Here is a 26,794-nt window from a genome sequence, read left to right as displayed (position 1 = left end):
CACTTTTCAAGTTGCTCACTCTTCTTCTTTTAAAAAAAAATTGTTTTTTACAAAAAGTTTTAATTTACGGAATAAAACAAGCATTTTCATAACACAGTACGGTAAAAAGAGGTGATTGTACAACTTGTTATTCCCTTTAAATATATATTGAAGTTATCATAATTGTTTTTCCTTTTTTCTTCCCTCCACTTTCCCCTTCCTCCCCTCCTCCTCCCAGAGATGGCTGCCATTAGACACAAATATGTATATAAACATAAAATCATTCTATATATACTTCTGTTTGTTAGTTCTTTCTCTGGATGCATGTGTCCTTTGTAGTGAATTTGGATATTTATAATAGTTAAAGTAACTTACTCAAAGTTGTTCTTAAAACTGTTGCTGTTACTGTATACAGCATTCTCTTGGATCTGCTCATTTCGCTCCTCCTTATCTCGTACAAGTCTTTCCCTGTTTTTCTCAGATGACCGAGCTAGTTATTTGTCATAGCTTAGTAGTATTCTATCCAAATCATATACCGTAACTACATTTTCCAGTTGTTTACCACCACAAAAGAGCTGCTATAAATATTTTAGAACATAGAGGTTCTTTTCCTCTTTCCCAGTCGTCTTTGGAAGTAGACTTAGTGGTGATATTGCTGGGTCAAAGGGTAGGCAGTTTAATAACTGTCTGTGCACAATTCCAGATTGCTCCCCGCAATGGTTAGATCAGTTCACAATTCCACCAATAATGACTTAGTGTCCCAATTTTTCTATCTCCTCTCCAACATTTGCTGCCTTCCCTTTCATTCATTTTAGCCAATGTGATAGGTATGAAATGCTATTTCAAGGTCATTTTAATTTGCGTGTCTCTAATCAATAATGATTTAGAGCATTTTTTCATATGACTAAGTTGTTTTATTGTTCTTAGGGACTCCAGTTTCTATGTGGATGATTTTTATGGTATCATGACTACCATCTCAGGGAGAGGCAGAATGCGGAATAGCTAGGTCATTGAACTTGGAGTCAGGAATTCAGGAAGACCTGTATCTGAATCCTACCCCAGACACTAGTTGAGTGAACTTAGCCATGTCAGGCAATCTTTCTGAGCCTCACCTTCCTCATCTCTGCTGCTTAGTTTTGATGATAATATTTGAGAAGTTAATATTTGTGAAGTGCTTTTCAGACTTTAAAACATTATACAAAGGTGAAATATTATTTTAATTACTCAATTTATCTTTATTTAGATCTGAGGTTCTTAACCTGTTTGTGTCATGGATCCTTTGCACAGTCTAGTAAAGCTTATGAACACCTGAAAATAATATTTTAAAATGCACAGAATAAAATATGTAAATTACAAAGGAAACCAATTATATTGAAATACAATGATTTATATTTGAAGCCAAATTAAAATTTAAAAATATTTAACTTTAAAAAGGTAGATATTAAAAAAATGAACAAACCCCAGGTTAAGGGACCCCTGATTTAGAGATATGTAGGTGACAGTTTTAGAACCTGCAGCTAAGTAATTTCATATAATATTTTTGGTTATGTCCACTTAGTTCACAACAGTGAGGATATGGATTGTTAGGAATGGGGAATGCTTGTATTGTTAAATCATAGTTAATGATTTTTTCCTTCTGTTCCTATTCTTTATTCCTATTTCTTCCTACTGCTGAGTGGGGGAAGAAAGAGTAGAAGAATAAGGAGGTTTTTAGGTATGATACTAACTGGATTATTTCTCTATTTTTCTCCCTTCCCTCCTTGCCTGTGTTTTTGTTCAGAGCCTATAAGTGGTGAAAAGAAAAATGGATCCACTGCTGTTGCTGAGTCTGTTGCCAGGTAACCAGAGCTTGTTGCTATGCAGAGCAGTCTCATACAGAGCCACTGGTAATGAAGGAAAAGATGATTTATCGATAGTAGAAAAAAATTAAAATGAAACCTAGAAGAAAGGATTTGTAGGAGGAAAGATTGAATGTCACAGTTTTTTTCATTAATACTCTTATAAGACCAGTGTTTTGTCTGCTAATTCTTGACTAAAATGTTGACAAAAACAATTTTTAAAAATTTGCTCCAGTAATCATATTAGAATCCTCATCCTGAGCCTCTTTAGCCTTGGCGGGGCTCTAATGTGTGGCAGGAGACAGCTGGGTGGTCTTCTAGAGGGTCTTATGGGCTTTGTCCCTTATGGCTGTCAGCTGGTAGCCATTATATAAGATTGAAGCAGCTAGGTGGTGCAGTGGATAGAGCACCAGTGCAGGAGTCAGGAGGACCTGAGTTCAAATCTCACCTCAGACACTGGACACTCACTAGCTGTGTGACCTTGACCAATTGCCTCATCCTGGGTCATCTCCAGTCATCCTGATGAATATCTGGTCACTGGATTCAGATGGCTCTGGAGGAGAAGTGAGGCTGGTGACCTGCACAGGCCTCCCTCGCTCAAAACAAAGTCCAGTACAAGTCATGTCATTATCTCTCTGATGGCGTGGTCTTCTTTGGCAACGAAGGACGAACACACATCATATGAGATCATTTCTAGTGAGTGTCCCAAACTAACTGCAGTTTGGTGGTGTATCGTTCTTGATCTTGTTATTGTTGGCTCTTAGAGAAGATCGTTGGAGTTAGTGTCCCAGACTGATAGCTGTGTTGTGCTGGGTTGTGGTTGTGGTGGTGGTGGTGGTGGTGGTGGTGGTGGTGGAGCGTCGTGTGGTCTTGGCTCTTTCTTGCTATGATGCCTTGAGGGTGACAGTATCTTTAGATTCCAGCCTGTGTAGTAGAGCTTTGCCATCTGGTGGCTATCGGAGGGTATAAAAGTCTCATCTGCTACTGACTATAATACTACTGAACATTAAATTCCAGTAGCACTGCTTAAAGCATGACAGAGCAAGTTCTTTGATACAATCCTGTTCCTACCTCTTGTTTACTACATATTCTGGAAAAAAGAATTTCATCACTCTGGACTTAATATCTCTTCCTGTAAAATGAACTTAATGTTTCTGGGTGTGGTTTATATGTTACTTTAGAATTTTCTGCTAAATACCCTTTATAAATCTATAGTCTTACAGTGGAGAAAAAAACATTTGTTTTACTCTGTAGTTGTGGTATTGTATTCCAGATGTCGCTTATTGTTGGTCTGCATGTACAATTTAATTTATTTCTAAAGTTAGAGAAAACCTTAGAGTGTGGGACAGAGAGCAAGGGTGGGAGTGTAACAAAGGAAGAGATTGGAATGAAAGGAAGTGGTTGTTAATATGCGTTATTGGTGATGGTATTAGTATATGTTTATCTTGTTTTAAAAGCATACCCAAACAGATGAAAATCTTGATCTGTAGGAAAAACTAGATTGTGGGATATGGTTTCTTTACAAATAGATTGAACACAGGAGTACTTGAGCTTCTTTTTTTGTTTCTGTGTTTCTGTACACAGTAGCTCTCGTAAGGTTATGTTTAGAAGAAGGATCATTCTGTCTTCTGCCTACACAAGAAGAAGTGTTGCTATTTTCGTCCATTTGTAAGATTATATGGTGCCAGTAAGAGCTGAGCACTGCAGTGGGACAGAAATGCTGTTGGATGATAGCATGGGGCTAGGGATTGTGGGATTATGTTATTGTTCCTGATGACTTTCCTCATGCAGATTTTCTTAGGCTGCATTAGGCATGTAAGAAAGCTGCATCTTGGGTCAAGGGAAGAATTATGGGAGAAGAAATGTGAAGGAAGGTTATTTACCTGCGGTGCCTGAGAGATATTTCTGTTATGTAGCACAGTGCTTGATACAGTCATCACTTAGTAAAAGCTTGTTGTCTGATTGAAAGTTGTTTATTCTCGCCAAACAAATGTAGACTTATCGCTTTACTCTGTTATCCTTAGTTCTCAGAAGACAGTGTCTGTGTTTAGCCGTGTCTGTGAAGTCCGGCAGGATGATGAAGCCAAAGGCCGTGATACCCCATCAGATCTTATCAGGTAAGCATTATTTTCATAATATCTTTGCTCCCATATTAAGTCATAAATTGATTGCTGCCAGAAACTGCTATGTTCTCTCTTTGTGGTTTCCAATTTAGTTTTTCATTTGACTGTGGCATATTTAAGCCAGACTGAATCCTGTTTATTTCAAAAATGATCTTTGAAAAAGAAAGGGCCCTTTCTTTTTCCTGTGGCCTTTATATTTACATCTGTTCCCATCTTTTGTTCTGTCTTCTCCAGAAGGTGGCATTCTCAGTCTTCCTCTCTCTATTGAATATTCAACCTCTCCCTATTTTTCCTTACCTCCTGCTTTTCAACATGCTTAAATCTATACCCACATCCTTAAAAAAACTTTCCCTATTCTCTCCCATCCCTCAAGCTTTCATCCTATATTTCTTTTCCCTTTCTCAGTGAAATTCTTTGAAAAAGCTGTCTGTACTTGGTGCCTCGATTTGCTGTCCTCTCACTTTAACTCCTTGAAATCTGACTTTTGACCTCATCACTCACATAAAACTGCTGTCTCTAAAGTTACCAGAAATCTCTTGGTTGCCAGATCTGAAGGTCGTCTCTGTCCTTATCCTTGACCTCTGCTGCACTTGACGTTATTGATCACCCTTTCCTGCTGGATACTGTGTTCTGTATGGGTTTTCATGATACCACACTCTGCTGGTTCTCCTCCCACCTGTCTGACCACTCCTCAGTTTCCTTTCCTGTCTTACCTATGGGGGTTCCCCAAACTTCTGTCCTAGCTCCTTTTTCCTTTTCCTCCTGTACTTTTTCTTTTGGTAACTTCATTAATTCCCATGGGTTTAACTATCATCCATATATAGATGACTGCCAGAACTACATATCCAGCCCCAGTCTTTCCCCTGAGTTTCAGTCCCACGTTACCAGTTGTATATTGGACATTTCCGACTGGATATCTCATTGACACCTCAAATTCAGCATGTCCAAAACTGAACTCCCAAACCCATCCCCTTTTTCCAAACTTCCCTCTTTTTTTTTTGAAGATACTATCATCTTTTCTGTCTTCTAGGTTTGTAACCTCAACATTATTCTGAACTTTCTTACCTTTATTCGCCTCACATAACCAACCATTTGTCACATCTTGTCAATAACATCCTGGCTTCTGTGGCCCAAGTCTTTCTTTTCTCCATTCCAGTGCGTCCTGTGCACACTGATGCGAAAGTAATTTTTCTTAAGCTCAGATCTGATTGTAATTCCCCTACTTTTTCAGGTGTCTTGCTTCTAAGAGCAAATATAAACCCCTGTTTAGTTTCTTATAATTTGTTTTTAAAATTTATTTATTTTTAGTTTTCTACAATCACTTCCATGAGTCTTAGATTTTTCTCCCCCTCCCTTTCCCCTTCCTTCCCAAGATGCCATGCAATCTTATATGGTTTCTATATATACGTTGTTGTTAAGCAGATTTTTACATTAGTCATGTTGCATAGGGGAATTAAAATGAATGAGAAAACAAAGCAAAACAAAACATAACACAAGAGAAAATATTCTGCTTCGTTCTGCATTCCAATTCTATAATTCTTTTTTGGATGTGGATGGCATTTTGCCTCGAGTCCTTTGGGAATGTTTTAGGTCTTACATTGCTGTGAAGGGCTAAGTCTATCAGAAAAATTCCTCACACGCTGTGGTTTTTACTATATACAAAGTTCTCCCGGTTCTGCTGCTTTCACTCAGTGTCAGTTCATATAAATCTTTCCAGGCCTCTCTGTAGTCTTTCGGTTCATCATTTCTCATAGCACAATAGTATTCCGTTACATTCATACACCACAATTTGTTCAGCCATTCCCCAATTGATGGACATCCCCTTGATTTCCAGTTTTTGGCCACCTCAGAGAGAGCTGCTATAAATATTTTTGTACATGTGGGAATCTTTCCCATTTTTATGATCTCTTTGGGATACAGTCCTAGAAGTGATATTGTTAGGTCAAAGGGTATGCACATTTTTGTAGCCCTTTGGGCATAGTTCCAAACTGCTCTCCAGAATGGTTGGATCAGCTCACAGCTCCACCAACAATGAATTAGTGTTCCAGCTCTCCCACATCTGCTCCACCATTTATCATCTTCCTGTTCTGTCAAGTTAGCCAATCTGATAGATGTGATGTGGTATCTCAGAACTGTTTTGATTTGCATTTCTCTGATCAATAGTGATTTAGAGCATTTTTTCATATGACTATAGATAGCTTTAATTTCTTCCTCTGAAGACTGCCTGTTCACGTCCTTTGACCATTTATTAATTGGGGAACCCTATTTAATTTTTAAAGCCCTTTACAGCCTGGTCCCAATCTGTCTTTCCAGCTTCAGTGGACTTCACTCTTCCTTCCTGTACTCTACAGTCCAAATGATATTTCATCCCCCATCTCTGTTCCTTTTTTACATTAGATATTTTTCATACCTGGAATGCATTCTCTTCTCACCTTTGCCTCAGGGAGTCCTTTTTCTATGAGATGCAGCTCATGCACTCCTTTCTGTATGAAGCTTTTCCTGATCTCCCCAACTACTAATTCTCTCTTTCCCAAACCTTACATTTAATTAATTTTTATATATTTGCTTTTGTTCATTTTATATTTATGCTTTGGATACTTATATGTACCAGGTATCCCAAAAGTCTTAGTGCAGTTTTGAGCTTTTGTAGCTTGAAACTGCACTAAGCCTTTTGAGATACTCTCCACTGTCTCCTCTTTAGAAGGCAAACTCTTTGCAGGAAGAGTTGTTTTCATCCTTTGTACGGGTGTCCCAACTGTCTCATATAATGAATAGCTTGTAGTGATGCTTAACAAGTGGTTGTTGATTAATGATTTGCTGAGGCAGTGTTCCAAACATGTGTGTAGGTGTAGCACATTGGTATTGTTAACCTTGCTGTCAGAGAGCCAGATTCATTTTGACACGGCTCAGTCTCCATAAACTTTTTTTTAATATTATGAAACTTTTCATTTTTACATGTAGTTGATTTAACTTAACATTATACCTTCAAAGTTCGTGTACAGCAACCAGCACAGTGACACAGCTCTTATGTATCGTCATCCTTTATCTGTTGGCAGTGCACGTGGGAGATCTGCCAAGCCTCTGTCAAGATCTGACAGACACTAACCCCAATTTGGTCTGGTTTGCCAGTATCATTTTATGTAATCACTTCAGTGCATTTACTGTCGGTTGGAGTGGGTCTGAATGTTAGTGAATTGTTTTTATTGATTTTCACTTGAACTTTATTTTCATTGAAAAGGGTGTGTGTATTTGTTTTTTATTTTTTTATTTTTTAATGTTTAACAATCACTGCCATACAATTGAGATTTTATCCCCCCACACCTACCCCCACTACCCCCCTCCCTCCCCACGACTGCATACAATTCTGTATAGGTTCTACATATACTTTCCTATTGAGTATATTTTCACCATAGTCATGCTATGTAGTCAGACTAAAATAAATGAAAGAAATCATATCACAAATCAAAACATGATACACAAAAACATACACATACACAAACATGATCTGCTACATTCTGCGAATGACTTCCATATTTCTTTCTCTGAGTGTGGAAGGCATTTTGCCTTGAGAACCACCACTGGAATTTTTTTTTTTTTTAAGAAGTTCTTGCGTTATTACGAAATTCCAAGTCTACCAGAAAAAACTCTCGCACACTGTGGTCGTTGCTGTGCACAAAGTTCTCCTGGTTCTGCTCCTTTCACTCAGCATCAGGTCATATAAGTCCTTCCAGGCCTCTCTGAAGTCTTCTTGTTCATCATTTCTTATGGCACAATAGTACTCCATTACATTCATATACCATAATTTATTCAGCCATTCCCCAATTGATGGACATCCCCTTGACTTCCAGTTTTTGGCAACTACAAAGAGTGCTGCTATAAATATTTTTGTACATGTGGGACCCTTTCCCATTTTTATGATCTCTTGGGATGCGTGTATTTGTAAAGTAGTTGTACTTGGACAAATTCAATAACTTTTGGCATTTGCTTCATGCCCCTACCCTCCGGAGGGTCTTGTGCTTTCCCAAGAAGGTTAACTCCATAGTTTGAAAAACTGTGACCTATAACTGTATCTGAGAACTTCTGTCCTGATCAGATAGCCAGTGTGTGTTCATCCTTCGTTTCCAAAGAAGACCGTGCTATCAGAGAAATAATGACTTTGTTTTGAGTGAGGGAGGGCTGTGCAGGTCACCAGCCTCACTTTTCCTCTGGAGCCATCTGAGTCCAGTGACCAGCTATTCATCAGGATGACTGGAGATGACCCAGGATGAGGCAATTGGGGTTAAGTGACTTGCCCAAGGTCACACAGCTAGTGAGTGTCCAGTTACTGAGGTGAGATTTGAACTCAGGTCCTCCTGACTCCTACACTGGTGCTCTATCCACTGCACCACCTAGCTGCTTCAATCTTATATAATGGCTACCAGCTGAAAGCCATAAGGGACAAAGCCCATAACTACCCTTTAGAAGACCACCCAGCTGTCTCCTGCCACACATTAGAGCCCCACCAAGGTTAAAGAGACTCAGGATAATAAAGCTTAATCTACTCTCAGGTAAAATCCAAATCCTTTGCCTGTCGTTATTCTGTCTGACCTGTGAAGTCTTATCTTGCTAGCTGTCATAGATGGCCATTATCCATCCTTTTACCTACCTTGCCTGCTAACCCCTATAAAGAGACTCTTTTATTTCTTTGAAGTTGCTTTTCTGTCTTTTTAAAATTAAATTTATTTTTTTGATTCAGCAAAAATCCACGTCCTGCCGGTTTCCCCTCTCCTTCTTCCCCCATTCCTCTTGAGAATGAAATTAACATCCCCCTTAAAAATGAGCTGCAGAACGAGATAAACAAAGCAGATGAATTAGGCACGGCCCGCAGAAGGGGAGATCACGGGTGTGTTTCCTCGCGCACTTGGAGCCTTTCGCCTGTTCACCCTTCACTGCTTGTGTTTCATTATTAGTTCTCTGGAGTCGTGGCTGGTCATTGCGTTGATCTGAATCCGTAAGTCTGTCAGAGTTGTTTGTCCGTATGGTAATGTTTTCATTGTATAAGTTGTTCGGGTCTTGTTTTCTTTACATCATTTTATACAAGTCTTCATTCGTTTTTTAAAGTTTTGAGTTTCAAGTTCTCTGCCTCTCTCCCTCTCCACCCCCTTCATTGAGGAGGCAAGCGATTTGATAATGGTTATGCGTGAACAGTCATGCAAAGCATGTTTCCATATTAGTGTATCATACTAGAAAACAAGAAAATTCATGCTGGAAATAAGCATGCTTCGGTCTGCATTCAGACTCCATCAGTTTTTTCTCTGGAGATGGATAGCATTTTTCATCATAAATCATTAGGAATTGTCATTGTCCTGCTGAGAATAGCTACGTCATACCAGCTGATCATCGTACAACGTTGCTGTTACTGTGGACAATGTTCTCCTGGTTCTGTTCAATATACTTTGCATCAGAAGGGATACACTGAAGAAGGGTCAAGAGCTAAAATTATAAGAGGAAGTGTAATAGGACCAAATACCACGTCTTACTCTCAGCTTCTTAGGTCCAAGATGGAGGAGACATGGCTAGATACCAGTTCATCAAAAAAATATCTAGGAGTCTTACTCTTAATCAGTATTCTTAGATATTTAAATAGACCTGTGATGTCATCAGTTTGGGAGTTCCTTCACTTCATATCTCAACCTATTCATGTTTGCCTATTTTTATCCAAGTCCTCCTAGAATTTCACCATAGGAGTTCTATCCCACATTCTGGAGGCATTCTTCCCTTGGTCCCTACATCTTGAGGATTCCAATGGAGCAGTCTGGCTCTCTATGTGTCATCCCTCATTTTTCCCACTTCGTAAGAGGATTCAAAAAACTACAGTATGATTCAGCAGTGTGACATAAAAGCCATGAAAATTAATGGAGTCTTAGACTTCATTAAAAGAGATGCCATTTCTAAAAGTAAGGAGTTAGAGTCCTGTTGTCCTCTCTTCTGGTCATCAGCCTACATTTAGAAATAATGTGTTCAAATATGAGTGTCATGTTTTTGGAAGGATGTTGGTAAACTGAGAAATATTTTTAGCATACTGGATAGTGAACTAGCCTTGAAACCAGGAATAACAGGGTTTAAGACCACCTCTGTGGACCCTGGGCAAATCACTCTTTTAATGCTCTAGACCATTTTGTGAAGACTGTAAATCACGGAGAAGATGCAGATTTATGTAGTTCAAAGCATTTTCCTTTCCTGGCAGTTGCCTGAACTAGTGAAACCATAGAAACAGTCCCTACCCCTATTAATAAACTTATGGGCACCATATCAGTTGAGGGGACTGAGGATGTTTACCTTGGAAAAGAGGAGACTCACGGAGGACATGATAAGTGTCTTCGAATATTTGAAGCATTTGCACTGTTAAGCTGTATGGGACTTGTTCTATTTAGCCCAGAAAGTAGAACTACCTAGGGACAATGTGTAGATGTTGCTCCCCCCCCCCAAAAAAAAATGAGATTTAAACTAGAAAATAAAAATTATTTAATAATATGGACTGTCTTCGAACACAGTAGTATGTTTCCTCTTATTAGAGATCATTAAGCAAAAACTGAATGATCATTTGCCAAGTATGTTATAAAGAGAATTATTTTCAGACTTGGGTTGGTCTCCTAAATGATTGCTGAGAAGTGTCTTCCAGCTCAGGTTCTGTGATTCCTTCTGCTCATCCACAACCTATCATTTTGTCAGTTCCTCTCAGTTCTGTGTCTGCATCATCTTGCTTTCCATTCCATCGAAGGTTCTTTGTACCATGGCCCTGCGCTGTTATAACGGCCTCCTTAGCCCTTCCCTACTTACCTCCTTTAGCCCGGTGATAGCAGATCCAAGGCATGGTTCTAATTGTCATTCCTCTGTTCAGAAACCTTTTACAAGAATTAATTATTCATAGAACAAGTCATAGACTTCGTATTAAAGCATTAGAGGTCCTTGACTTTTTATTCCCAACCTATCACTATTGTCTTATTGAACCCTGTATTGCAATCAAGCTGGCCTAATTGAAATTTCTCCCTTTCTCGCATTCCCACCCATCACAGTTTTATCCTTTCTTGGGAGTCTAGTTCACATGCCATCTTTTCTACGAAGTCTTCTTGATCCCCAGCTATAAAAATTTTTCCTTCTACTTTGCTCCTCTAACATTTTGCCTGAAGTTCTCCTTATCACATTTTGTTTTCATTATGATTGTGTACATCCCTTATTTCCCCTACTTGATTTTAAGCGCTCTGCGTTCACAGAAAATAATTTGTTTGTATTTGTATCCTTCATGGGAACTAGCCCAAATGAGGACTTAAATATAGATTTAATTCAATTAGTTATTGTATCCTCTCTCTTATATAGTGCCTTTCTTTGAAAAAGAAGTACCCAGCAACTCAGGTATAAAAAACTTGAAGAATCATGTGAACATTCAACGTCTCATTCTAGGCCATCCTCCCCAGAAAGTAGAGAATTCATTTGGATGCTATATTTTTGATTGTTTGGTTACTGAAACTAGAGCTGCTATGTGAGCATTGAAATGAATATGTTTTCATTGCTTTTAGCTCCTCTAGATTTTTTTTGTTTGTTTTATAGTATCTTCAGAGACGTGTATGTTCTGCATCCTTTGATTTCAAGTAGGAATACTTCCGAGAGTCTTATTCCTCAGAACAGTACATTTGGTTTTGCTGGGATTTGTTTCTTATCCTTCAGAAACATTCTGTCACCCTGCATCTGTCTCTGTCTCTTTAAGTGGTGGCAGGATTACTTGCTTTGAAAAAAACTGTCCATTTTTATAGCATTCAGAGTGTATGTCTAGTTTTTACTAAAAATTCACAAGTATGGAATTTCGCTTTGTCTAATTTTACCACTGGAGAGCTCAGTTTTTGAGCCTGAAAAATGAAATTAACATAGTAGTACTTATCAAAAAGAAATTGCAGTTTGAATCATCATCATTAATAAGCATTTATTAAGCACTGAATATGTACTGGGCACTGTGCTGATCTTTGGGATTATAAAGGACGACAAAAAATACAATTCATGCCTACTAAGAGTTCACATTGTACTGGAAAAGACAATATTAAAACAACTATGTGTGTATAACGTGTATGAATGTATATGCACAAGTACGTATGTGTATATCTACGCACACAGTGTAGATGGGAGGGAATGCACTAGAGTGGGTGACAGAGGGAAGGAGAAGGAGACCAGGAAAGTCCTTTTGAAGAAGATGGGGCCTGAGCAGAGACTTAAAGGAGGCCACGTAAACCAGTACACAGAAGTGAGACAGGAGAACATTCTAGGCAAGCAGGAACGCTGTTGAGAAGGCATAGCGTCAAGATTGTGTCATGTCTGAGGAAAAACAAGGAGACCAGTGTCACAGTGTGCTTGAATATGTGAAGAAGGATACATGTATCCTGCAAGTCTAGGAAGGCGCTGGTTAGGCTGTGGAGGGCTTTAAAAACTAGACACCAGATTTTTGTGGCATCTTGTAGGCAGTAATAGGGAGCCACTAGAAAATATTAAGTAGGAAACTGATGTAGTCAGTTTTGTCCTTTAGAAAGATCAGCTGAGTGGAGGATAGACTGGAAGGGGAGAAACTTGTGCTAGGGTTACTGACAGTGGCTTTTGCAAGAGTGTGAGGTAATGACTTGAATACGTGTCAGTCAGTAAGTACCAAGTGCCTTTTTACGTACCAAGCACTGTGCTAATCGCTGGGAATATACAAAAAGGCAAAAGAAAGTCTGTGCCCTCGAGGCCCTTACAATGTAATGTAAACAGCAAGCAGACAGATACGTACAAGGAAGCTGTGTGTTTGTCCTTCGTTGTGAAGAAGACCATGCCATCAGAGAAATAATGACATGACTTGCACTTGACTTTGTTTTGAGTGAGGGAGGGCTGTGCAGGTCACCAGCCTCACTTCTCCAGAGCTGTCTGAATCCAGTGACCAGATATTCATCAGAATGACTGGAGATGACCCAGTATGAGGCAATTGGGGTTAAGTGACTTGCCCAAGGTCACACAGCTAGTGAGTGTCCAGTGTCTGAGGTGAGATTTGAACTCAGGTCCTCCTGACTCCTGCACTGGTGCTCTATCCACTGCACCACCCGGCTGCCCCCTTACAAGCAAGCTGTATGCAGGATAAAAAGGGCATCAGAGAGGGAAGGCATTAGAATGAGAGATTCTTTGGAAGATGAGATTTTATTTGAGACTTGAAGGAAGTGAAGGAAACCTTGGGTAGACATGAGAAGGGAGAGCAAAATACCTAGATCTGAGAGATAGGGAATGTCTTGTTTGTGGAACTAGGATTGAAGAATATGTGAACAGAGTGAGGTATGAGACTAGAAAAATGGTGAGTTATGAAGAGCTTTGAATATCCAACAGAGGATTTTGTATTTGATCCTGGGGATAATAGGGAACCTCCTTGAGGTGGGGGAAGAGGCATGAGGGTGGGAGGGAAAGGGGAGTGATATGGTCAGACCTGTGCTTTGGAAAAAATCATTTTAGTGGCCAGTTAGAGAATGGATTGAAGTGAGGAGAGACTTGAGACAAGCTGACCCACAATAATCCAGGCATTAGACGATGGGGGCCTGCACCAGGGTGTTGGCCGTGGCAGGAGAAGAGAAGGGGGCGTATTTGAGAGATGTTGCAAAGGTGAAATCGACAGGCTGTGGCCACAGTTTGGTCGTGGGAGAGGACAGGGGAGAAAAATAGTGAGGATTCCAGGATGATTACTAGATGCTGCCCTTGACAGTAATAGGAAATTTGGAGTGGGGAGGAGTTGGAGGGAAAGATGATGAGTTTGGTTTTAGATGTGTTTAGTTTAAGATGTCTACTGAATAGCCAATTTGAGATGTCTGTAAGGCAGTTGGAGCTGCGAGATTAGAGATCAGCAAAGAGGTTATGACAGGATAGGTAGATTTGGAAATAATCTGTATAGAGATGATAATTAAGTCCATGAGAGTTAATGAGATCAACTGGTGAAGTAGTATAGAGGGAGAATGGAAGAAGGCCCAAGAACCCTATGGGACACCTACAGTCTGAGTTTGATCTAGAAGAGGATCCAGCAAAGGAGCTTGAGAAAGAGTTGGTCAGATAGGTAAGAGAAGCAGGAAAGAGTGGTATCCCAAAAACCTAGGGAGAAGAAAGTATCAAGAAGGAGAGAGTGTTCAACAGTGTCAAAGGCTGCAGAAAGATCTAGGAGAAGGAGAATTGAGAAAAAGCCATTGGATTTGGCAATGAAGAGATTGATTGTAACTTTCAATGGAGCAGTTTTACTGTAATGATGAGGTTGGAAACTATATTGTAAGCCATTAAGAATGAGAGGACATGAAGTAGAGGCACCTATTGGCTATGATCTTTTCAAGGAGTTTAGCCTTAAAGGGCAGAAATTATAGGATGATATTTATCAAGGATGAAAAGATCAAGTGAGGATTTTTTTCAGGATGAGGGGAGACCTGGCATGTTTTTAGACAGTAGGAAAGGAGCCAGTAGACTGAGAAAGGATGCAACCTGTTAAAAGAGATGATACAGAATAGGATCGCTTGAGTGAGTAGATGGTGTTAGTCATGGTAAGGAGTAAAGCCACTTCTTCACGTGAGATAGCAGCGAAGGGGGAGATAGTGGTAGAAAACATCTGAGTGATAGGAGATGAGGATGAGGGATTGGTGTGAACTCCAGTTTTTTCTGGAAAATATGAGGCAAATTTCTCAATTAGGGGTGCGGGGAAAGGGGAAGCCATGGGAGATCTGAGGAAGGTTGAAAAGATTTGGAAGAGCTGCGAAGAGTGAGATAGTGTATTGATAAGAAAGTTAAAGAATAATTTGCATAACAGCAGTCAGGGCCCAGCTGAGGTTGTGTAACATAAATTTTTAGTGTACTCAACCAAAATGATTGCACGTGTGATTTTCTACACATTTGTTCAGCAGTACACGTGTAGAAGCAAAGGGGGCAGATGACGGGAGTTATCTAAGATCATGACCTTGTGTGTTAAGTATGAGTGTGAGAAATTGAGGATGACTTGAGAGGATGGTGGTGTTGACAGCAATAGGCAGGCATGAGAGACTAGACACCGCACAGATGTTCGCAGTAGAAGAATGTTAGGAAGTCATGAACTTATGTTTAAGGATAGAAGAACACGAGGAAGAATATTCTTTAGGACGAGAATCTAATACTTAATGAGCAGAAAATCTTTTCTCATATATATTGATATCTTCATTAGCTTTCATAGTTTCTTTAAGTCAACTTTAAGAATTCCTAAACACCGAGATTTAGGTGAGTATGTCTATGTGGCTAAACCGTGAGGCTGTTAAAGAGCTTACTTATTTTTGATAATTCCAGTATTAATTTACTTGGAGAATCCTACGTGAATTCGTTGATTTTCATGTGCTTTAGTTTCCCAGTCGATAAGATCAGAATATTACGAAGGTTAATGTATTAATGAACCTGTTATAACATCTCCCAGCAAGTGTCACGAAAACAATAGACGTGGCATCTTGTTTGAACCGTCATTTGGCGCTCCCGCTGTCTTTACTGCCTTTTTTTCCTCCGATATTAAAGCCCTGAAACCTGAATGCAGCAATGCAGGTGAGATACCATTAGAGTTACAGGAAGAGTTCTAGCTTCAGTCTGTGAATCTCTATGCAGTGCCTTTGTTAAAAAACAAAAACAAAACACTGTATAAATTAGGCACTCAATTGTAATGTTCATTTAGGGCACATGCATCTTGTGGCTTCAGTATTTTGTACTAAGATGCAAAAAATTCTTTTGGTGTTAGAGAAATTGATAGTTGAATGGGGCTGAGTGTCCCAAAGGTATTTTATCCAAGTTATACAGATATCTAAAGACAATGTCATTTTTCAAATCCCACCTAAATATAGCACAGAATTAGAGCGATACTGGTTATGTTAGATAATGATTTGTCTACACCTCTGATCTGATGGCTCACTAGAATCATTGTTGAATATGACAGTTATCATTTGAATTGATGGCCTGAGGGTTCAGGATGCCAGCAGGACAGTCCATGTGAATTCTTCCATCTCATCTCAGCAAATTAATGGGAAAGGTTATTATATATAAAAAGACACACTCTGCCATACATAGGAGCAATTCTCCAAAATAACTAAGTCCTGGAACAGATAACTTCAGACTCTGAAGTCCATTGTTGGAATAGTGCATCTTGGATCTTAGTCAAAATACGACTAATGTATTAGCAAAAACCTACATTTGACATTAACTAGGAAACTTTTTATTTTATTTTTAATCATTACTGCCTCCATTTGTACAGTTTAGGTATTACACTTGGTGTTTAGTCGTTGGTTGATGTTCACTTGTTTTTAAATATCGTATTGTCCAGGTGTACCTAATGTCTGATTTCTGGTTTTTCATTTACCTTTTCAAGTCTCCTTCGCTGCTGCCAGAAATAATTAAGACTGATGTCCCCATTTACTTATGCCATTTAGCGAAGCCAAGAATATAATTTGTTTGCATAATTGTGGATCTCCATTCACTACCTCTCAAAAAACAAACATAAATGTCTTTCATACTGTCGGGAGATGAGTTGAATAGTCATGGGTCGTTGAAGTAAATAGATGTAGAGGACGAAAACAAGAAAACAAACCAATAGTAATATAACGTGGATTTGGATCTCTGTGCAGTTCCTTAATGATGGTTCTTGTACCATGTACCCAAACTTCCCAGAGGGAATAGTACAGCAGTGTGAATCCCACTTAATAAGTATCTGTGAAGAAAATGGCTGACTGAACCACTGAAGAAGAGTTCTCTTCATGGCATTTTATCTCATGAATGCAACTATTGAAACAGTTAGGTCACTTTTCTCACTTATTATTTACACTATTTCTATTTCACGTCAAACCAGCAGGTATTTCCTGAGTGTTGTGTGCGAGGTCCTGTACCAGCTACTGTGAAGAGTAAAAAGAAATGTGAAACGTAGGCCTTGTATTCAAGGAGCTGAGCTTGATTAGGTGCTTACAATCTAGCTTTACTTGAAAATAGGGAAGATCAGGTGGCGTGTTCCACTGTAATGACAAGCAGACGTCCAAAGGACTGTACTCCTTGGCCTCTACCATCTTAACAAACATGTTTAGCTTTAAGATATGCTAATTTCTTTTTCATGTTTTATTAATATCAAATAGTATTAAGGAAATGTTGAAACTTGGTTTTCTCATTAGGATTTTGGTTATTATTGATTCCTGATCATTATTTGCTGAAATGAAGCAGATAAAGTTCATAGTTAGTGTATTTGAGATTGTGAATATATACCCAAAATGCAATTTCCTGCAGTCCTAGTTACTTTTAACTCCAAAACACTTTGACCTAGAACATCCCAGATAATTAAAACAGAAAGCGAATTTTGTTATTTTGTTAAATATATGCAGTTAATTTCATAGCTTTCTTCATTATTTCAAGAAAATGAGAATTTCTTTCTGTTGTTCAGCTCCTGTTTTAACAAAGAACTTTTAGGAACGTTTTGGTTTTTAAGTATTTGTTTTGAAAGCCCCCATGCTAATAGTACCTAATCTAGATGTTTACGTTAATAGCTGAACCATGGGCTTCTTATATAGAACCCTGAAAGTTTTTACATTTACCTGACTGTAAGTAATGTGCTCATTATCCAGGTATCCATCAGCTGTCTAGTTTCCAGTTTAACAGGTGTTCCCATACAGTTGGAGATTTGATTGATCCTGATAGTGAGCAGAGGTCTCTTTGTTCTCTAGTGCAGTATTACACATGTATGCAGGGATAGTGCTTTACATTCTGCTATCTTTACTATATGTTTCTTTTTAATACCCTCTACACTTTTGTACCAGTCATAGATCCCAGTTTTATATCAGCTGCGCTTGTCATTTTGACCTTGATCTGTTATGGTCTGTTATGATAACTCCACCATGGACAAGGAATATTTTATTGAAAGTTTAAATGTTCCGTGAGTGATAAAAAACAGCATCTTTGTAGCTTTTGAAGAGCCAAGTTATTCAAAAGTGGTTGCCACAGCTACCACCATCCCCATATACATAGTTCTTTAAGGTTTGCCAAACTCTTTATGTATTATCTCATTTAACCCTCACGACAATCCCATGATGTAGGTTCTGTAGAGAGGTTAGGTGACCTGTTTACAGGTCACACATCTGGTAAATGTCTGAAGCAGGATTCGAACTTGGGTCCTCCTGACTCCCATGTCCAACACTACGTCCATTGCACCGCCTCCCTAGACTTAACTACAATTTCTCTGTATCTCAACTTACTCTGTATATATCTTGAATGTACATAGCTGTTTTGCATGTTTTCTCCTGTCAAGATGTGAATGCCTTGCGGACAGGGACTGTTCTTGCCTTTGCTGTGTTCTCAGAGCTTGACTTAGTGGCTGGCACATGTTAGGCACCTAGTATCAATGCTTCTCAATTTGACCACTGTAGCTGAGAGAGCTGGTAACTTAACTGCAACTTGTACCTTTTAAATTGGGCTCCTTTCCCAAAAACAAACATCAGATTTTTTGTTAGTAATGCAAAAAATAGAAGAATTAGTAACTGATAAATACTGCTGATTAACTCATAAATATTCTAGTGGATCTATGTTCTTATCAGTGTATTTTATTCAGCCACACAGATGGCAGCCCATCTGTGGTTGCTTTTTCTTCATGACCTTGATCCATGTCATCCCATTCTTCACGATGTCATCTAATAAAAGAAAAACCCCAAATATCTTGATTGGCGTATGAAGTATGAGCCCATAGCAAACTTGATAGAAGTCCATTTAGACTCAGCAAAGTATGAGGAACATTACTTTGTGCATAAAAATCGTGCTTTGACTTATCTTCTTTTTAAAAGTAAATTCTTACATTGTTGTTGACTGATAAGAAATTAACTTTTTCCGTTTTCTTGTTTTTCTTTTGCTAATAGTTTTGAGAGTTTGTCTATAAAAATGGAAAAACATTTTGCAAAAATAGTGTTGTCATGTTGAAGTAATTGTGAATTCATCATTCTTATTTCACAGGAACAGCTACTTAAGATCACGATATAAAACTCCCTAAACACAATGACCAGTAACAACAGTCATAATGTCACTCTGCATTTCACATGGTAGAAGTAGTCTGGGCACTCACATTTTCTTATTTGGTGGAAAGACTGGAACTCGGGTTTGCGGAATCTGTTTTATGTATTTGAATCTCACCTGGTGAATGGGAATGGTGTGTGCTTCAGCTGTTAAGGGAACACCACAGGAATGGAAGGGGGGTATGGAGCACTCGTAAGGAGGCTTGTCTTTTGGATTTGATTCAGACAAACCAGTTCACTTGTGACACGATCTCTCCGTGTGGTTGGTTTCAGGGGGGATTTGTTCAATTTCCCACGCACTCAAGAAGTGGAAGATGAAAAAATGGAGGATGAACCTAGCCCCTGGCCATGCCAACAACAGCCCATCAAGCACACTGCTCATGTTGAGGCCCCTGTTCCCTCAGCCGCACAACAACAGACTGTTACACAAGTGCCATCCAGTCCAAAAGGAGACACTGTGGAGATGGATGTGGTGGAAGAATCCCAAACCAGTCGGGATCAACACGGTAAAGTCTTGTGTGCAAGCCCAGGAACACGAGAGGAAAGCACTTGTCCCAGCACAAGTGACAAAGAAGTCCAGACAACAGAACATTCCCTTTGGGCTCCAACTGTTGTTTCAGTAGCAACACAAACCTCGAAAGGAGCGTGTGAACAAGTAGAGGTGGGGACCAGCACGGCTGACCAGAACCTTGGGAGACAAGATGCTAAGGTACAGACTGAGAGGAGGAATGCTGAGAAACCTGCAAATGTCTCAGGAGATGATACCGACTCTTTGCATAGCCAGGTAAGAACAGGCCTGGGCCTTCCCTGGGATCTTCTCAACTGTGTGATCTACTGGTTAATAATCATGTATTAGTCAATGGAGAAGATGAGACTTTGACAGTACAGGGCTATGTTTCTTACTGAGCACCAGGGAGTCTCTCAAGAATGGAGATGGAGGTGGAGTGGGAGATATTAGAGCTATAACTAATCTGTAATGTTACAGGGAAAACGGAGTAGTATTTGAGTTTAAGTAGATCTCCTTTCTCTTGAAAGAGAGGGTTAGGTGAACAGTCTGCACTTTATTTCATATCATATATGAAATATTTCATAATTCATACTGTGGCCCTTGATACCTTCCTGTCCCTTCCTCACCTATCAGGTCTTAGTCTAGTTCCTAGGAGTCCTCTTTATGGAGTGTGAGGGAGGACGGAAAGTTGGTGGGAAGGGGTTGGAGGAGGAGCACAATAAGGATAAGAAGAGAAGTTAGGAAGTGAAGATTTGTAGTGGGTGGGAAGGTATCAGGGGCTGATGGTCGGGGCGGAGGAAGAAATTCAAGAATGTAATGAATAGCATGCTAAAAATTGGGTGGTTTTAAGGAGAGAGAAGGTGATATGTTAGATTCACAAGTCAGAAAATAAATGTTCAGGATTTCTTTAGGTGGCTGTGGGATCCTTGGGAGGAAAACAGATGGAAACTGATCTAGGTTCACCTCGGTAAAGAAGTTATGGCCCTCTTCACTTTGGATCTGTTTTGGAAAGGCTTCTTTCTAATCATAAATCCCTCATCAGGTGCTTTCCAGGGTCTCCTGTGTGGAGCTCATTTCATTTACTGATGCCTCTTAAGGAGTAAAGTCCTGTCAGTCGTCATAAGAAAACTTTAGTGCTTGAAATGCCTGCATAAAGAGGTGATGTTCTGAAGCAGCGTATTAGCACTAAGAGGATGGTAGTTTCAACCCACTTTAAGTCCATCAGTCCAGGCACAGGAGATGTTACATATCAGCCTCCTGTTTCCCTGTTTTCATCTTTAAGGTGTTAGTTGAATCTTACAGCTTAATAATTTGGGTCCGTTTTTTGAGCTTTGGCTGTATGTGGGCATGGTGGTTAGAGAGCCTGCCTTGGAGTCAGGAAGAGCTGGGTTCAGTCCCCGTCTGTGACACATTCTAGCTTAGTGACCTTGGGATAAGTCTCTTAGATTCTAAGGATCCTTAGAAACCCTCTAAAGCTGTAAATCAAAAAAGATTTGTTGGTCTGTATGAGTGGAGGGAATTTGTACACTGCATGTTCCCTATATAAATGAACTAATTGGTTCAGATCAAAAAAATTTAATTACTGCTTCTCTTTTCTCACCTAAAATATATTCTAGACTCATGGTTTCATTGGCATAGGGAACTTTCAGTGAATATACCAATTCCAGTGGGCAGCTGTTCTGCAGCTTGTAGGCATAGAGTGTTGCTTGGAGGCCATGGGAAGTTAAGTGACTTAGGTGTCAGAGGCAGCACTCGAACACAGGCCTTCCTGACTTGGGGCCAGCTTTCTGTGTGCTCTGCCATGCTGTCCCTTTCCTCACGAACATGCAGAGCAGTCACCTGAAAGTCTGGAGATCTGACTTCTGGTCTCAGCTTTGCCCCTGACTCATGTCCTTTTCCTCTTTTGATGCCTTCTCTGTGCTGATAAAGCCAAGGAAGGCTGTGCATTGTGGGTAAGACTGAAGTCTGTTTTAGTGGAAGCTCATTTGCTCCTGTAGTCCTCAGGGTTTGGATTGTGCCCCTGGAACTAAGGTTCTCTGCATTTAAAGAGTGTCTTCTTTGACACTGCCCTCATCCTCCCCATTTATGAGTGAAAAACCAAGCTGCTCCCTCTCGGGCAGGTCTTTTTCCGAGAGCTGTTCATGAGAAAGCAACGTTAGTGTTTTTGTCCTTTCCTCTTTCATCTCTGACTCGTCTGTTTTTATGCGGCTGTCACTTGGCTTCTCCTGAGTGGGACAAAGTGAAGACTTCTCATCTAGAGTGGATCAGCCCCTAGGCCTGAGTTTCTAAACTTCAGACACTTGCCACTCATCTCCCCTTGTCTGCTTAACCCATTTCCTTGTCACATTGTACAATCAGAACCCCTTGCAGAACAAAGGAAATGTTGGTTCAGTTTCTTTTTCGATTCTTTGCATCGGGAATTTCTGAGAATATGCCACTTGCTCAAAACATTAACCAATAGAGTTAAAGGTTAAGTTGGGGGGAGTTTTGTGGTTTTTAGCTTTACAATCCTGCATCTGCTCTTGTAAGACACCTCCCTGCTCCAGGAAACTGGTGAAGGGACCGCCTGCTTCTTGCAAGAACCACGTAAAGGACTTTGTGTTCATACTTGGAGATGCCTCTGAGTAGTCAGTTTGAGTAGGGGTCTTGCCATCCCACACGGTTTTTTTCTTGTAAGTAGCACAAGTGTTTGATTATAAAAGATGTTTATCATCAGTGATTACGAAATTCAGGTTTGATATGATTTCAAGTTAAAATTTGTCCTGAAGGAATAATAAGCAGCATCTGAAAATGGTCTTCCTCTCAGGATTGTTACCTGGCATTTATGATTGTAAAAGGTATGAAGATGGGTATGTGTTAGGCGTAATATCACTTCAGTACAATTGGGGTTTTAAAAAGGATGGGATAGAAATTTGATAAGTAAGCGATGAAAATACTGATGTCCACAACGTAATGGTAGAGTTAGCTTCTTTGCTTAAAGCTCGAAGGGGATTCTAGTACAGGAAGTTATAGATGTGAAGGAACCAGACAGTCTGAGTCATGGGATTGAGAGATCTGAGGAGAGAGAAAAACCACTTACATTGCTTTAGTAAATATCTCAGTCGAATTTAAGGTGACTTGATCTAATCAGGGTAAGAAGACTGTGCCCACATGGTAGATTTATTGAAGGGATGTGGAAATGCATTCAGCTGAATGATAATGGTGCATTTAAAGTTTCAAGTCAACTTAAATAGTTTAAATTTTTAAGTAAATCTAAATGTAGTTAATTAGAAGTTGTTTTGTTAACTAAAATTGGTTTATGCTATGGAGCAAGCATATTTACAGAAGTATGTGAAAGGAAGCTTATGGCTAAATGTGAAAAGACCTTGGTTTGAGGTCTTGTCATTGTTGCCACTCACGTTCATGAGGGTTTTGTGATAAACTGTAAGTTGTTCTCAACAGAAGAAAATATTTATTGTATGACTTTTGCATGATTTTTGAAAGACCTACCTCCCAAATTTGTATTTGTAAGCTAATCTGTTATAGGAACTTCAGATTTTGGGGGGGGGGGGTGGTGGAAGATAAGGGACAAAGATAATGGAGACTAGGAATTTTAAGGCAAAATAAAACCTCTTGGCGCCCCCCGCCCTCCCCCCCTTTTTTCTCCTTTTAAAATCCAGTCATTACAGAAGGACTTCTTAAGAATCTAATCTGAACTGGAGGTGCTCAGAGAAGAGATGTTAACTTTCCATTGTAAAAGGAGAGGAGTTGGCCCCAGCCCCACCCAGGGCCCCTAAGATCTGAAGAGTCTAAAATGATCGCCCAAGCGGCGTGGCTCTTCACTTCTTAAAGGTGTAATCTCCATATAAAATGTAAGCTGCGTATGGAGTCCTGAACCTGGAATTTATTTAGGCGATAATGTCTAGTAATTGATTTTTAGGACAAATTTAAGATTTAAGATGTGAGTCCCGGTAAAATTAGTTCAGATCTTGCTTCAGATGTTTGGTGCCTCTGTGAATACAAGCCGGTCCCTTAACCTTGTTTATGTAGAATGGGGATGATCATAGGAGCTGCCTCCTACAGTGGCTGTGAAGATCAGATGAGATAATGTGAGATAATAACTGCCAGCTGTTGTCAATATAATCTCTTACCTAGTACCTATTTATGAGTAATAATATATTTAAATTTCAGTGTTTGTGTTGGAATCTGTCTTAGATTTCTTAGAGACCCGTTTTCATGTGATAGCTTTTTATTAACATATTTTCCCCACTTCAGGTATGAAATGTAGAAAATATGAATTTATTTCATCCCACATATTTTCCTCATGGCAAGTAAGTTCATTTTCAGCAGTAGCAGCAAAAGAATATATTATGAATGCTTGTTCAGAGTAGCTGAAGAGATATGTGTAATCCTTTTAACTTTAAAGCAGTGCTAGCCAGGGTGAACCGTTCTGAACAAGCATTTGCTCAGTCAGCAAGCATTGATATGCCTTCTCTATGTCAGGCAGGCACCGTACTAGGAGCTAGAAATACTGGGACAAAGACGGTCTGTGCTCACAAGTAGCTTGCATTCTAATGGAGAACATAACTTGTATGTAAATAGGTTATTGCAAAAGAAATACAAGGTAACCTTGGTAGGGAAAGTGCTATTAGCTGGAGGGACTGGGATAAGATTCATGCAAAAAGTGGTGCTTGAGCTTAGTTTTGTATGGATACCATGAATTCTAAGAAGTGGAGGGGTGAGAGGTGGGCAGAACAGTCAGTGCAAAGACATGGGAGTGGGAAATCCAGTGTCAAGTTTGAGGAGCAGAGAGAAGGCCAGTTTAACTGTACTTTAAAGCATGTGGAGGGGAGTGATATGTAATACAGAAAGCTAAGCTGGGACCAGGTTGCAGAGAGCCTTAAATGCCAAACAGAAGAGTTTCTATTTGGTCCTGGAGATTATAGGAAGCTGTTGGAGTTTATTGAGGTGTATGCTGGCTGTCAGAGGGAGAGATGGTAACAGGATTGGAACTGCGCTTTATGAAAAAATCATGTTGACAGCTCTGTGGAGGATGTCTGAGAATGGAGCAAGGTAGGGAGGCCAGTCAGGAGACTGATGGAAGAGTCCTAGTGAGGGATGATGAGGGTTTAAGTAAGCTGTGCAAGTGGGAAGGATGGGATAATAAACATGAGATGTTGTAGAGGAAATGACTATTAGTATGAAATAATGTGATGTTTATATTGAAGATTAATTTATTTGTTTGAATTCTTTAGTTTTTGTAGCTCCTTATAAAATAGGAGTTTTGCCAAATGTACATCAGAGGTTGCAACTTACAAGCTATTAGGATTCGTCCTTGAAAGAAGCTTTAATGTGGGAAATATCAAGGGTTTACAGCTGGAAAGAAAGCTCAGAGGTCATCTAGTCCCCTTACACGTAAGGAAACTGAAGCTAACAGATAAAATGCCTTAAAATACCTAGTGTTGTCAGACCTAGGTTATTTGACTTCAAAGTTGACTCTTTTTACAGCTCTACCAAGACCTTATTTCCCATCACAGAATTCATATTAGAAAGACACCTTATAAAGTCCTTCTGCCTAAGTATAAGACTCATTCCACACTGGAGATTTCATATGGGAGACAAACTAAATGAATGGTGACAATTGAGGGGAAGGTTTTTTTCTCTAGAACCAACACTTCATGTGTCAGCAGTTCATAGTAGAATGAGAAAAATTAAATAAAAAGAAATAAACATTTTTTTAATAAAAATAACATGACATTAGTACGTAGAAGACTGGCATTGGAGTCAGGTAAGCCTGGGTTAGAGTTGCCTCTGACACGTACCAGCCATGCGACCTCAAACAAGTCCTTTTATCTCTCCGTGCCTCAGACAACTCTCTGAGAATATAAATGGCAAGGTACAACTGTGCATGTGAGTGTGGGAGGATTGGGTACCAGGAATTCTCTACATTGATAAAAGCACAGAATTGGATGGAAAAAAAATGGTATGTTTTATATTGTAGTATGAGCCAAGTTTCACTTGGTGTTTTCACATGTTTAGCCTTCATAAAGGCACAAGGTTTTATTTGAATTAATAAATTATTTTTCTTTATGATAGAGCTATAAACAGGATTCTCATTTGTTCAAAATTTGTTTGTAGACATCAACCCAGGTTTTAGGCGTAATACATTCACGGCATGTCTGTTAAGTAGATTATGTACTGAATGTTTCAACACTGCAAGAAATCTTGTATCCGTTTCCAGCTGTAATTAATTCACGTAGTTTTACTGCATTCTGATTTCATGAAACCCATCAATTGTGTCATTTTGAATTGGTTGGGTTATAGTTCTATCCATTTGTATTAGTGTGTAAATTATCTGTTCTACTGTTTAAACATTATAGGGAGAAGAAGAATTTGACTTGCCTCAGCCCCCACCTGGCCAGGTCTTGCGTCGTCACATGAGAACTATACGTGAAGTGCGCACACTCATTACACGTGTTATCACTGATGTATATTATGTAGATGGCACAGAAGTGGATCGAAAGGTGACTGAGGTAATAATATACTAGATTTAAGTGACAAATTTCACTCAACAGAATGGTACCTTGGGTTTCTTGTGACCATTCTATCTTTTCCCTATGTCCCCATTATCCAGCTGTTGATGCTTTGTTTTCTGTATGTTTTATATCAGAAAGTAAAAGGGTGAAGTAGCTCCGAGACCTCCGCACGAGCTAAAAGTTAATGATTCCAATTTGTAATCCTCTCCAGTCCTGGTACTGCTGTGTGGCCCTGAACTTGTCCCTTAACCACTCAGTGACCTTTTCTTTTAATGTAGAGATTTAGAAATGACTATCAAACTTTCTCAGGTGTGCAGTATTAATGAGGAGCAGCATACTAAAAATACAGTTTAAAATTTTTATATAACGTTTAAAAACCTTAGTATAGGATCATTGGATCTAAAGTTGGAATGAATCTCAAGAGATCATCCAATCCACCTCCGTACTTTTGTGGACGGCAAAATGGGCCTGGTGGTGGGCAGTGCTTTTAGGTCGCACAGGTACTAAGTCTGAAATAAAACAGGATTGGAATCTCATTTCTTTGACTCTAGATCCACTATCACACTATAATTCATATGCAGGTTGTTATACGGTTTTACAAGGCATCTGTTGTAATCACCCAGTCAGTCAGAGAATCACAGATTTAGATAGAGATGGACGGAACCTTAGAGGCCATCAAGTCCAATGCCCTGATTGTACAGATGAGGAAACAGAGCCTGAGAAGAGGTTAAGTGATTTGTTCAGGGTCACATAGCCTTTATATAAGGTA

At 39.5% G+C, this 26,794-nt stretch overlaps 1 protein-coding gene across 4 annotated transcripts in view; it reads left to right on the top strand.

Annotated features, from left to right (window-relative positions):
- The window catches only part of LOC140513778 (TP53-binding protein 1-like), an 81,084-nt gene extending 54,706 nt beyond the window's left edge, over positions 1-26,378 (top strand). Inside the window, exons 9-12 of one of the 4 annotated variants that reach the window (XM_072623782.1) lie at positions 1,760-1,817; positions 3,842-3,934; positions 19,276-19,786; positions 25,870-26,378. In XM_072623782.1, the coding sequence (XP_072479883.1) occupies positions 1,760-1,817; positions 3,842-3,934; positions 19,276-19,786; positions 25,870-26,037 (830 nt within the window). In that variant the 3' untranslated portion in view covers positions 26,038-26,378. Of the gene's footprint in view, positions 1-1,759; positions 1,818-3,841; positions 3,935-19,275; positions 19,787-25,869 lie in introns of those variants that run through there. The other 3 variants (XM_072623781.1, XM_072623783.1, XM_072623784.1) reach the window with 3 other exon arrangements.
- The last annotated feature ends 416 nt before the right edge of the window (positions 26,379-26,794 follow it).

This window comes from Notamacropus eugenii, chromosome 7 (assembly GCF_028372415.1).
Source record: "Notamacropus eugenii isolate mMacEug1 chromosome 7, mMacEug1.pri_v2, whole genome shotgun sequence".
Classification (NCBI taxonomy): Eukaryota; Metazoa; Chordata; class Mammalia; order Diprotodontia; family Macropodidae; genus Notamacropus; species Notamacropus eugenii.
Note: the sequence above shows the minus strand (reverse complement) of the source record. Positions and strands in the feature narration are given on the sequence as shown.